Raw genomic sequence first — 12,803 nt, 5'->3', positions numbered from 1 at the left:
ATGGTATTGTTTTTTTTTTTTTATTTATTTTTTATTTTTTATTTTTTTATTATACTTTAAGTTTTAGGGTACATGTGCACATTGTGCAGGTTAGTTACATATGTATACATGTGCCATGCTGGTGCGCTGCACCCACTAACTCCTCATCTAGCATTAGGTATATCTCCCAATGCTATCCCTCCCCCCTCCCCCCTCCCCACCACAGTCCCCAGAGTATGATATTCCCCTTCCTGTGTCCATGTGATCTCATTGTTCAATTCCCACCTATGAGTGAGAATATGCGGTGTTTGGTTTTTTGTTCTTGTGATAGTTTACTGAGAATGATGGTTTCCAATTTCATCCATGTCCCTACAAAGGATATGAACTCATCATTTTTTATGGCTGCATAGTATTCCATGGTGTATATGTGCCACATTTTCTTAATCCAGTCTATCATTGTTGGACATTTGGGTTGGTTCCAAGTCTTTGCTATTGTGAATAATGCCGCAATAAACATACGTGTGCATGTGTCTTTATAGCAGCATGATTTATAGTCATTTGGGTATATACCCAGTAAAGGGATGGCTGGGTCAAATGGTATTTCTAGTTCTAGATCCCTGAGGAATCGCCACACTGACTTCCACAATGGTTGAACTAGTTTACAGTCCCACCAACAGTGTAAAAGTGTTCCTATTTCTCCACATCCTCTCCAGCACCTGTTGTTTCCTGACTTTTTAATGATTGCCATTCTAACTGGGGTGAGATGATATCTCATAGTGGTTTTGATTTGCATTTCTCTGATGGCCAGTGATGATGAGCATTTTTTCATGTGTTTTTTGGCTGCATAAATGTCTTCTTTTGAGAAGTGCCTGTTCATGTCCTTCGCCCACTTTTTGATGGGGTTGTTTGTTTTTTTCTTGTAAATTTGTTTGAGTTCACTGTAGATTCTGGATATTAGCCCTTTGTCAGATGAGTAGGTTGCGAAAATTTTCTCCCATGTTGTAGGTTGCCTATTCACTCTGACGGTAGTTTCTTTTGCTGTGCAGAAGCTCTTTAGTTTAATTAGATCCCATTTGTCAATTTTGTCTCAGCAAAGTCTCAGGATACAAAATCAATGTACAAAAATCACAAGCATTCTTATACACCAACAACAGACAAACAGAGAGCCAAATCATGAGTGAACTCCCATTCACAATTGCTTCAAAGAGAATAAAATACCTAGGAATCCAACTTACAAGGGATGTGAAGCACCTCTTCAAGGAGAACTACAAACCACTGCTCAAGGAAATAAAAGAGGATACAAACAAATGGAAGAACATTCCTTGCTCATGGGTAGGAAGAATCAATATCGTGAAAATGGCCATACTGCCCAAGGTAATTTACAGATTCAATGCCATCCCCATCAAGCTACCAATGACTTTCTTCACAGAATTGGAAAAAACTACTTCAAAGTTCATATGGAACCAAAAGAGAGCCCGCATCGCCAAGTCAATCCTAAGCCAAAAGAACAAAGCTGGAGGCATCACACTACCTGACTTCAAACTATACTACAAGGCTACAGTAACCAAAACAGCATGGTACTGGTACCAAAACAGAAATATAGATCAATGGAACAGAACAGAGCCCTCAGAAATAACGCCGCTTACCTACAACTATCTGATCTTTGACAAACCTGAGAAAAACAAGCAATGGGGAAAGGATTCCCTATTTAATAAATGGTGCTGGGAAAACTGGCTAGCCATATGTAGAAAGCTGAAACTGGATCCCTTCCTTACACCTTATACAAAAATCAATTCAAGATGGATTAAAGATTTAAACGTTAGACCTAAAACCATAAAAACCCTAGAAGAAAACCTAGGCATTACCATTCAGGACATAGGCGTGGGCAAGGACTTCATGTCCAAAACACCAAAAGCAATGGCAACAAAAGGTATTGTTTTTTAAGTTCTGTTTTTTTATTTGTGTGTAAGATTTTTATTCTAATTTGCATTCCAAAGGAAATTACAAAATCCATTCACTTCTTTATATAAAAAAGTGACTTAACATTTTTTTTTTTTTGAGATGGAGTCTCGCTCTTGTTGCCCAGGCTGGAGTGCAATGGCACGATCTCAGCTCACTGCAACCTCCACCTCCCAGGTTCAAGCAATTCTCCTGTCTTAGCCTCCCAAGTAGCTGGGATTACAGGCGCCTGCCATCACGCCTGGCTAATTTTTGTATTTTTAGTAGAGACAGGGTTTCGCCATGTTGGCCAGGCTGATCTCGAACTCCTGACCTCAGGTGATCCACCCGCCTTGGCCTCCCAAAGTGCTGGGATTACAGGCATGAGCCACCGCGCCCGGCCTGTTACTTAACATTTTAATGCAAATTATAAAACATGATAAAGTTGCAGGACAAACTAGGCTAGCTGCTTGGAGTAACAAGTTTTTAAGTCACCATTTTCTACCTCCATGCTAAGGATAACCTTCTAATTAGTGATCAGCTGTACTGTAATAGCAGAATAACCCTGGGACTTGAGTAAACAGAAAAGCTGAAGATCTTCTCCAGTTCCCAGCCAGGTAGTTTTCTATGCCTTCTCATAGTAGCAAACAGCAACTATGTCACCAAAAGTGAGGATCCAACGGCATAAGAATGACACAATGGACTTTGGGGACTCTGGGGAAAGGGTGGGAGGGGGTGAGGGATAAAAGACTATAAATTGGGTTCAGCATATACTGCCGGGGTGATGGGTGCACCACAATCTGACAAATCACCACTAAAGAACTTACTCATGTAAGCAAACACAACCTGTTCCTCAATAACCTATGGAAATAAAAAAAAAATTAAGTGGGAGTCATAACCATTTTGCCATTCTTAATTTCTCTTACAAAATTTGTGTCTTTGCCATCCCGTTTCTGTATGTGAACACTTTTGTCTCCATCCAGGCTAACAACAGACATACTCTACCAGTGTACAGTGTCTGTCATCAGCAGTGGTTTCTCTGTGTGAATGAATATGCTTTGAGTCCTGCTCACCACTTTATCTCCTTCCTGACTGATAATCACTGTTGGTTGGTCACATTTCCACCTGCCCAGTGGCAAAGCCTACACCTTTGATGACCCTTCATGTAGTCATCAGAGTTCTGACTGTCCCTCAGCTTCCAGGTAGCACAAAAAGCCCCCATGATCCTTCCCTCTCCCTGTTTAGCTCCAAAACAGATCAAAGAGACCGGAGCAAGACTCTTGGATCTTACTGCCACTGAAATTCCGGAGACACGTTTGCCTAAATTTTGATTTCTAATTGTTCATTACTGATCTGTAGAAATGTGATTGATTTTTGTATATTGACCTTTTTTCTTGGGGGGGAAACATTCTGTTTTTTACCATTAAGAATGATGTTAACTATAGATTTTGTGTAGATGCTCTTTAATAATGTGGGGAAGTTCCCTTTCATTCACAGTTATTTTTAATGAATGGATGTTGAATTTTGTCAAATGCTTTTTCTGCATCAATTGATATGATTATGTGCTTTTTTCTTTTTTAGACTATTAATGTGGTGGATTATGTTGACTTATTTTTAAATATTGAATCAGCCTCATGTTCCTGGAAAACCCCTCTTGGTGTGGTGTATTATTCTTTTTATTCATCAAAGGATTCAATTTGCTAATATTTTGTTGAGAAATTTGACACCTGTGTTCATGAAGAATATTGGTTGGGACTATTCAGGTTATCTTTTTCACCTGGGATGAATTTGGGTAGTCTGTAATTTTTCAGGAATTGGTCCATTTTATAGAAGTTGTTGAATTTGTGTGTGAAAACTTGTTCATAATATCCCCTTTTTATCCTTTTAATGTCTGGAAAGTTAGTACTTATTTCCCTTGTTTCCTTCCTGATGTTGGTAGCTTATGTCTTTTCTCTCTTTTTTTTTCAATTTTTTCAATTTATTTTTTTTGAGCTGGGGTCTTGCCCTGCTGCCCAGGCTGAAGTTCAGTGGTATGACCATGGCTCACTGCAGCGTCAATCTCCCAGGCTCAAGTGCTCCTCCCACCTTAGCCTCCCAAGCAGCTGGGACTACAGGTGCACACAACCATGCCTGGGTAATTTTTTTGTAGAGACAGGGTCTTGCTATGTTGCCCAGGCTGGTCTCGAACTCCTGGGCTCAATCAATCCACCTGCCTCAGCCTCTGAAAGTGCTGGGATTACAGGCGTGAACCACTGCACTCAGTCCATCCAGTGAATTTTTAATTTTAGGTATTGTTTTGTTCAAGCTTAGAAGTTCCATTTTGTTCTTTTATTATAGTTTTTAATTTTTCTATTAAGATTCTTATCTATTATGCTTTCTTTTCTTTATTTCTTTCAAAGTGTTGATAATAGTTGTTTTAAAGTTCTTTTCTAATAATTCTAACAAAAGTCTAATAATTCTGCTTATCCTTCATCTCTTTATTATGGTCACATTTTCTTGCTTCTTCTCATGTCTTTTTATTTTTTATTGTATGTTGGACACTGTGAAAGGGATAGTGTAGGCAATGGATTATATTGTTTTAATACAAATGCTAACACATTTTAGTTTGGCATGTAGTTAAATTATTGGCCAACTCATGTGATCTTCACAGACTTTATTTTAGGCTTTGTCAGAGTAGGTTTGTTTTGACTTTGTCATTGGGTCTAGACCATGCACTTACTCAAGGATGTGGTTCACAGTCCTAAAGCATAGCTTTTCTGGGGTTTCAGCCAACACCTGAGATGCTTAGGGAGGTATCTCCACTCTGGCTGAGCCAGTATTCCAGTTTTCCCATCACTGCATGAATTCTCATATGTCCTTTCAAGTACCTTTTCCTGTGCTTATTGGCCAGTTGTATATCTTTTTTTGTGACACGTCCTTGTCTTTTGCCTGTTTACAAAATCGAGTTATTAGTCTTATGTTGATTTGTAGAAGTTTATTATGTATTCTGGAAATGAGTCCTTTGTCAGATACATATACTGGAGATATGTTTTTCCAGTCTGTGACTTGAGTTTCTTAATGACTTTATTATAAGGTTTGTGGCTATGCTTATATTTGTCATTGATTTTTTTTTCTTTTTTTTTGAGACGAAGTTTTGCTCTGTCAACAGGCTGGAGTGCAGTGGTGTGATCTCTGCTCACTGCAATCTCCAACCTCCTGGGCTCAAGCGATTCTCATGCCCCAGCCTCCTGAGTAGCTGGGATTACGGGTGTGCACCACCACACCCGGCTAACTTTTTTTTTGTATTTTTAGTAGAGACAGGGTTTCGCCATGTTGGCCAGGCTGGTCTTGAACTCCTGACCTCAAGTGATCCACCTGCCTCGGCCTCCCAAAGTGCTGGGATTATAGGCGTGAGCCACTGCACCCAGCCTGTCATTGATTTCTACTCTTGTTTTTATTATGTTCTTCTATTTACTTTGAATTTAATTTGCTCTGCATTTTTTAGATTGTGACTCTTAGATCTAGAAGCTTATGTCATTGCTTTTACACCTATCTTCTTTTCTAATAAAGGAATTGAAAGCAATAAATTTCCCTGTCAGCCCAGCTTTACCTGCATCCAGCAAATTTTGATATGCTCTGTTTTTTTAATCATTCAATTCAAAATATCTCAAAATGTGATCACCTTGCAGTTTATTCTCTGACCTATGAGCTAATTAGAAATGTATTGTTTATTTCCAAATACTTGAGATTTTCTAAATATTTTGTCCTGAATTTTAACTTAATACCATTGTGGTAAGAGTCTGTGTTCCAGCATCTGATATATATTGGTAACCTCAGGATATGCTCTTGAAAAGAATGTGTATCTACAATTATACAGTGTTCTATAAATATTAATTAGGTCAAATTGGTTGATGGTGTTTTTCAAACCTTTTATATCGTCACTTGTCATACCATTTACTGGAAAAGGATGCTAAAATCTTCCAATTATGATTGTGACTTTTTTGTTTCTCTCTTTAGTTCTGAATTTTTTGTTTTAGGTATTTTAAAGCTCTGCTACTAGGTGATGTCTGTTTTAGATTATTCTGCCTTCTTGATGAATTAATCCTTGTATCATTATAAAACATCCAGCTTTCTTAATGTTTTTCCATTCTTTTATTTTAAATCTTTTTTTTTTTTTTTGAGATGGAGTCTCACTCTGTCACCCAGGCTGGAGTGTAATGGCGCGATCTTGGCTCACTGCAACCTTCGCCTCCCGGATTGAAGCGATTCTCCTGCCTCAGCCTCCTGAGTAGCTGGGATTACAGGTGCCCGCCACTGCACCCGGCTCATTTTTGTATTTTTAGTAGAGATGGGGTTTCACCATGTTGGCCAGGCTGGTCTTGAACGCCTGACCTCAGGTGATCCACCCACCTCAGCCTCCCAAAGTATTGGGATTACAGGAGTGAGCCACAGCACCCAGCCTTAATATATCTTTGTATTAGGAGTATCCCTCTTGTAAACAGGATATAATTGGATCTTGCTTTTCCAGTCTGAAAAGTCTGCCTCTTAATCAAAGGATTCTTACCATCCATCCATCCATCCATCCACGCTGCTGTGTGTACATCTGCTCCACGGCACAGTTCTCCCCAGTGTGCAGCCTCCATATTTCGCCTACCCATCCTGCCTGCCATAAACCCCTGAGTTGCCTCCAACTCTCCCGCCAAAAATGCTGTTGCTGTGAGCATCCTTGTGCAGGCCCCTGGGCAGGGGAAGAGTCTATGTGGGATGCTTGCCTGGCGTGGGATGCTGGTTTACAGGGTTTGCCTATACTTAATATGACTAAGGATTCGAGATACTACAGTATGTCTATATGGTGATGGGAATGATCCAGAAGAGAGGAAAAGGTGATGAGGAAAGAGTGGGAGACTTGCTGGCACCGCTTGCCTGAGTAGGTGAGAGGGATCGGGACCCACTGCACAAGTGGCAGGTTTGCCTTCGCTGGGAGCAGGCACAGTTCAGCCATGGAGCAGGCAGGCGTGCAGACGTCTGGGCCAGGTGCAGGCAGGTGGGTAGGTGTGGGGTGAGGGCTTGGGGAAGTTTTCCTCCATGGCTTGTGTCTTCTCAGTGAAGTGGGAAGCAACCTGAGGGTAAGGATGGGAGAGGAGATACTGGAAACTTAAGGGGAAGGATGGTATGAAATAGTTATCTTGGAGATGGGGAGCATGTGTGGACCAAAGAAACAGCCCAATTGCTGAGCAGCTTTCAGGGTGCTCTTGTGGTTAGTGTGAGTGGGCAGTGCAGGCTGTCTTTCCCACCACGCTCTCGGGAGAGGCCTGGGTATGGAGCAAGCTCAGCACAGGACCAGTGCCCAGCACCATGCCAGGCACCACGGGCACAGGATGAGCTGTGCAGGACAGCTGCCCCTGAAGAGCTCGCTGTGCAGTGGGAGAGGCAGCAGCCAGCACCAGAGTACCAGCCGTGAGGGTGATTATGGATCACCACCATTCTGTGTGGCCCAGGGGAGACAGGGCGACGGTGCAGCGGGGCCCATGAGTCCTGGGTCTGTGGGAAGGTGGCGCTCTGTAATTATGCGAGGATGCTGCTCAGCAAGGTGTGGGCACTCAGTGCTGTTTCAGCCCTAGCTTTATTTTGCATTGTAAAAGTGATGCATGTCACACCAAAAGAAATTAGGAAAATGTTTTTTAAAATCATAAATAAAAAAGTAAAAATCACCTGAAATTGCACCTCCCCCCCAAATGTAGCCATGGTTAGTTAACAAGTGGTTTTTTTTTTTTTTTGAGATGCAGTCTTGCTCTGTCACCCAGGCTGGAGTTCAGTGGCGCGATCTCGGCTCACTGCAAGCTCCGCCTCCCCGGTTCACGCCATTCTTCTGCCTCAGCCTCCCGAGTAGCTGGGACTACAGGCACCCGCCACCATGCCTGGCTAATTTTTTGTATTTTTATTAGAGACGGGGTTTCACCGTGTTAGCCAGGATGGTCTCGATCTCCTGACCTCGTGATCCGCCCACTTCAGCCTCCCAAAGTGCTGGGATTACAGGTGTGAGTCACCGCACCCTGCCAAGTTTGTGTATTGTTTTTAAAGGACAGGTCTGATCCCTGCCCCCACAGCCCTGGAGGTTTAGCCTCCTAACCAGATGTGAATAACACCCCTCTGCCAACTGTAGCTGAACAGCATCGCCTTAGGCCTTGAGGGCCAAGGGAGGCACCCTCTCCATTCCTGGGGAAAGTCAGGGAGGGCCACATGGAGGAAGTGGTCTAGGAATTGGATCCTGAAGTTCAAGTGTCCCTCATGCCTGTCTTGCTGCCTTTCCCCCTCCTATATCCCCTTGTTCAGTGCCTCTTTAGGACAAGAGCAGCTCCCACCTTGTCCCACTGTGAGGCTGACAGGGGGGCACACTGCAGGGGCTGCGATGGGGAGGCCCGCCCTGTGGGGGGCAGGAAAGCAGAGGCACAGCTCTTGCGTGGGCCACTCAGTCACACCCCCTCTGTGCAGTGCACAGCCTGTGTGGCTGTCCATGGTAGTCATGCAAGGAGAGTTCCTCCACCTGCTATTTTGGCCCATGCCCTGGACACACTGGAGCAAGATGGAGGAGCAGGGCTACAGGCCTTACACTCTCTGGTCTGTGTCCCACTCCAGATAGCAGCGACAGTGAGCTGGAGCTGTCCACGGTGCGCCACCAGCCAGAGGGGCTGGACCAGCTGCAGGCCCAGACCAAGTTCACCAAGAAGGAGCTGCAGTCTCTCTACAGGGGCTTTAAGAATGTGAGTGTTCCCCATTCCCCCGGGAAAGGCCTTGGAGACCCTGGCTCAGGGAGACCTGGAAACTTCTCCATGCCACAGTAAATATCCCAGGGGCCTTTAAGGGGCTTATGTGTTGTGGGAAAGCTGTGTGGCGGGAGCAGGCTCCAGAATGGGCATCGCTGAGGCCGCCATGCTCCTCCCTCCGTGTCTTTGCTGCTGGTACAGAGGAGGAGGGTATGGGGGAGCAGTCACCCCCTTCCTATTCACCCCTCCTCCCTCTCACCCCACCTCTACCCAGGCTTTCCACAACCCAGGCCAGGGGGCCCCAGCAGTGCCACAGGCAGCAGGCAGCCCCCAAGGGGGTGGAGAGAGGCCAGCCAGGCACCATGCAGAGTCGGGCTTGGAGCTGGGGGTGGCCGAGGGCTGAGGGGGTGCCTTCCTGCTGCAGGAGTGTCCCACGGGCCTGGTGGACGAAGACACCTTCAAACTCATTTACGCGCAGTTCTTCCCTCAGGGAGGTGAGTCTGAGGCAGGGCAGCCCTGCTGTGTCCCAGTGTGGAGGGAGGGGACCCTCCTGCTGCCCCTTGCATCCTGGAGGCTTGGTGCTGCCCCTGTCCTGTGGGAAACAGGGACTCCAAGCCAGGACGCAGTTAGCACCCTCAGCTGGGGTTGCCTGGGGTGGGAGATGAGCCGCCAGGCAGCCCCGACACACCCCAGCCTCTTCCTTGCCCTCCCCAGATGCCACCACCTATGCACACTTCCTCTTCAACGCCTTTGATGCGGACGGGAACGGGGCCATCCACTTTGAGGTAGGTCCTTTCGGATTCCTCCCACGTGTCCTGCCCCTGTGGTTGCAGGGGTGAATCCTTACCCTGGCGTCACTGTCAGGGCTGTCGAGAGAGCCATGGTCCTGGGTGGGAAGGATTTTGTGAGTCACCCTGGGAATGAGTGGATGTGGCTGGCCCTGGGCCAGTGAGCTCTGGGGTGTTTGACTTTGCTGGGCTGGCACCACGTTCTCAGCCTTTTCTTCCATTTGAGAGTTTGCATCCAGCTCTGCCTGGTCAAGGGAGCCCCCGAGGCACACACGGGTGGTAGTGACCCAGCGGGAATTTGCATTTTCAAAGGGATCAGGGCTTAACTCAGAGGCCTGGTTTGCTGACGGTGGGATGTGAGACCTCCATTTTCAGAATTTACTCCTTGTTACCCAGAAAATAGGCCAAAAATATCTAGAAAACATCCCAGCCGGAGCAGCCTCCAGGGCTCATCCCAGCTGGGCACTGAGAGCGAAGCCTGGTGTTACCCACTGGCGGAAGGAGAAGCCTGTCCCCCACCCAGACAGCTTCCCTGTGGGGTCCTGGCCTGGGCTCCTCCCCAGCCCCGCCACACAGGATCATTGGAGAGAGGCCCCATCTGCGGAGCCCAAGCCTCTAAAAATAGCTGCAGGCGAAAAGCTGAAACCGCTTTGGGGAGGAAAACCTTTCTGAGAGCCGGCTTGATCGATACCCCGACAGCTTGGCTTCCACTGGGCTAAGGGCAGCTAACAGGAAAGCACAGAGAAGCACATGGGGCCAGAAGGCCCCGGCCACACGGGGTAATAATAACTTGTCGATAAGCTGCGCGGGTTATTTTTATGCCGCAAGCCCGCCAGGCACACTGACGCTCCCCGCCTGCCCTGTGACCACAGGACCCCTCCACTCTGAGCCACACTCTGAGGGCTCTGCACATAGAAGCAGACCGTGTTTTCAAATCTTGTTTTCAGATTTGAAATACCAACCCCACAGCACACAGAAAACACCCGGTTAGCATGGAGGAGCCTCAGGGAGGACTCAAGGTCCTTTCCCTGCCCCTCTCTCCTGGGGTGCCCTTTAAGAGGCACCTGACACTTCAGGCAGTAAAGCATCTTTAGGAAACGGTGTAAGGGAGCAGGCGGGGTGCGAGTGGTTTTTCTTGTTCAGGAATGAGATGACTGAGAGGCTCGGCAGAGCCCCTGCTCATGGCAGTGCTCAGGAAGGTCACAGTCGCCCCTCACCTCCTGTGGCCATCACCCTCGCTGTCCTGAGGGACAGCCTTGTGGCCCTTTAAGGAAGCAGGTGGCAGCCCTCTGGGCTGGGTCTGTCAGTGGCTGTGCTGTGGCCCCTCTGCTGGGCACCTTCTCAGAAGATCACTCATCCCTGGCATCTTCCTGGGCCTTCTGCAGCTTCTCTGCATGTGAAACGAAGTCCTCTGGCTTCACGCAGGTACATTTACCTTGAGGAACTTCTCGATTTCAAAGTGTTCTGCTCTGGGAAGGAGGAGGGCACAAGCCCCCATGGCCCCATCCTGGGAGCCCCACAGACTGGGATCCCAGTGGTCACAAAGGATCCTGCCAGGGACGGAGGCACCAAATCTAGTCTGGAGAACACTGGGCCATCCTCACTGCCAGCCCTCAGAGCCTCCTACGTGCGTCTGTAATGCAAGGCAACCCTGCGTGACACTGTCTGCAATGATTCTGTCCCTTTCTGTATATTCTTAGAGACAAGATGCATATTAGTTACAGTTTACTGATATGGTAAAAGGTAATACCCTCCCTCCGCTCACCAAAAAGAATAACCAAAAAGACCAAATCGGAAAACACACAGACCTCAACAGAGCCAAGCGGGCAATGCCATCCCCACACCCCACCTCGGAGTGGCTCCTGCTCCCATCCCCACGGACCTTCTGGGATTTGCCAGCAGCAGGGAGCCCCAGGTGAGCAGCGCCACACACAGATTTGCTGAACGCTCTGGCCACCAGGGCCTTTCTCGTGCAACTCATCTGGCTTGCCAGGACGTGCAGAGCTTCCAAAACGATTCTGTAGACTGTTGGGGCCTCTTCAGTGCCCAGGATCAAGTCAGGCCCAGCTTGGAAGTGGCAGCCAGGCAGGCATCTGGAGGTGCAGCCGCTTCTCTGTTACCTCCCCCGACAGTAAACTGCTCCATGTGCCAGTGGCCAAGCGGCATCCAGGGCCGTGTGAGGGCAGGCCTGCAAGCCCAGCAACCACATGCGACTCCCACCCCCTCGCTGAGCACCTGCTCCGGGCTCTGCCAGGAGACCCTCCTGTGCACTCTTGTGCACCTTCATCTGGAAGTATGCTGTGTCACTGGAGCCCTCACCCTGCCTAGCCCCTGCCATGGGGACAGCCGTAGAACAGAGGCTGTGGATGTGACAGGGTTCCTACACTTTGGCATTCAGAGCATGGAGTTACAACTTGCCATGGTTGCACTGTGTATGGCCAAGGAATTTAGAACCAGCGTGCACTCAGACATGGGCTGGCTGGACTTGGGGTCATCTGTGTATTACCTTTATGAATGGAGACTAGCCAGTGGCCTAACGGGACATTCCCACCATCTCCTAGTACTGTCACTACTGTAGCCAACACAGAGAGGCTAAGGGATACTGCATAGGGACATTCCTCAGCTGCTAGCAGCAGGCTCTGTGGCTGAACATGAGGGCTTCTCCGCAGTAGACAGACAGACCACCTGAGGGGCCCATGTCAGCTGAAGATAAGGTGGAGGACAGCGGTGCCTGCCCAGGGTCCCCAGGAGAACGGTGTGCTCCACGCCTTTGTTACCCACTAGGAAGGCCTGTCTGACCCAGGGCTTCAGGGATAACTTAGAATCTTCACTATTGTGTAAACCATGCCCAAGCTTCAGTGATTATTATTCCCTAAACTTGGGCATAGTAGAAATATAACAATGTTTCTCCTTGTTTTTTAATTTTTATTTTTTTTGTTTTATTTTTAGACAGGCTGGAGTGCAGTGGCACCACCATAGCTCATTGCAGCCTCGACCTCCTGGCCTCAAGTGATCCTCCTACCCCAGCCTCCCGAGTACCTGGGACTGCGGGTGCATGCCACCATGCCCAGCTAATTTTTTTATTTTAATTGTTGTAGATGCAAGGTCTCACTATGTTGCCCAGGCTAGTCTTGAAATCCTGGCCTCAAGCAATTCTCCTGTCTCAGCCTCCCAAAGTGCTGGAATTGCAGGTGTGAGCCACCACACCTGGGTGTTGCTTCTTTAAAATATTTTCATTGGCCGGGCTCGGTGGCTCACGCCTGCAATCCCAGCACTTTGAGAGGCCAAGGCGGGCAGATCACCTGAGGTCAGGAGTTTGAGACAAGCCTGGCCAACATAGCGAAACCCCGTCTCT

The 12,803-nt window shown here is 47.5% G+C and overlaps 1 protein-coding gene across 2 annotated transcripts in view; it reads left to right on the top strand.

Moving 5' to 3' along the window:
- Nucleotides 1-12,803, top strand: part of KCNIP3 (potassium voltage-gated channel interacting protein 3) — a 92,626-nt gene that overhangs the window by 72,333 nt on the left and 7,490 nt on the right. For both annotated transcript variants that reach the window (XM_008956369.5, XM_003830975.6), the window contains 3 exons: nt 8,533-8,657; nt 9,085-9,154; nt 9,375-9,445. In XM_008956369.5, coding sequence (XP_008954617.2) covers nt 8,533-8,657; nt 9,085-9,154; nt 9,375-9,445 — 266 coding nt within the window. The remainder of the gene's footprint in view (nt 1-8,532; nt 8,658-9,084; nt 9,155-9,374; nt 9,446-12,803) is intronic.

The sequence above is a fragment of the Pan paniscus genome, chromosome 12, assembly GCF_029289425.2.
Source record: "Pan paniscus chromosome 12, NHGRI_mPanPan1-v2.0_pri, whole genome shotgun sequence".
NCBI lineage: Eukaryota > Metazoa > Chordata > Mammalia > Primates > Hominidae > Pan > Pan paniscus.
This window is presented reverse-complemented; position numbering and strand designations above follow the sequence as displayed.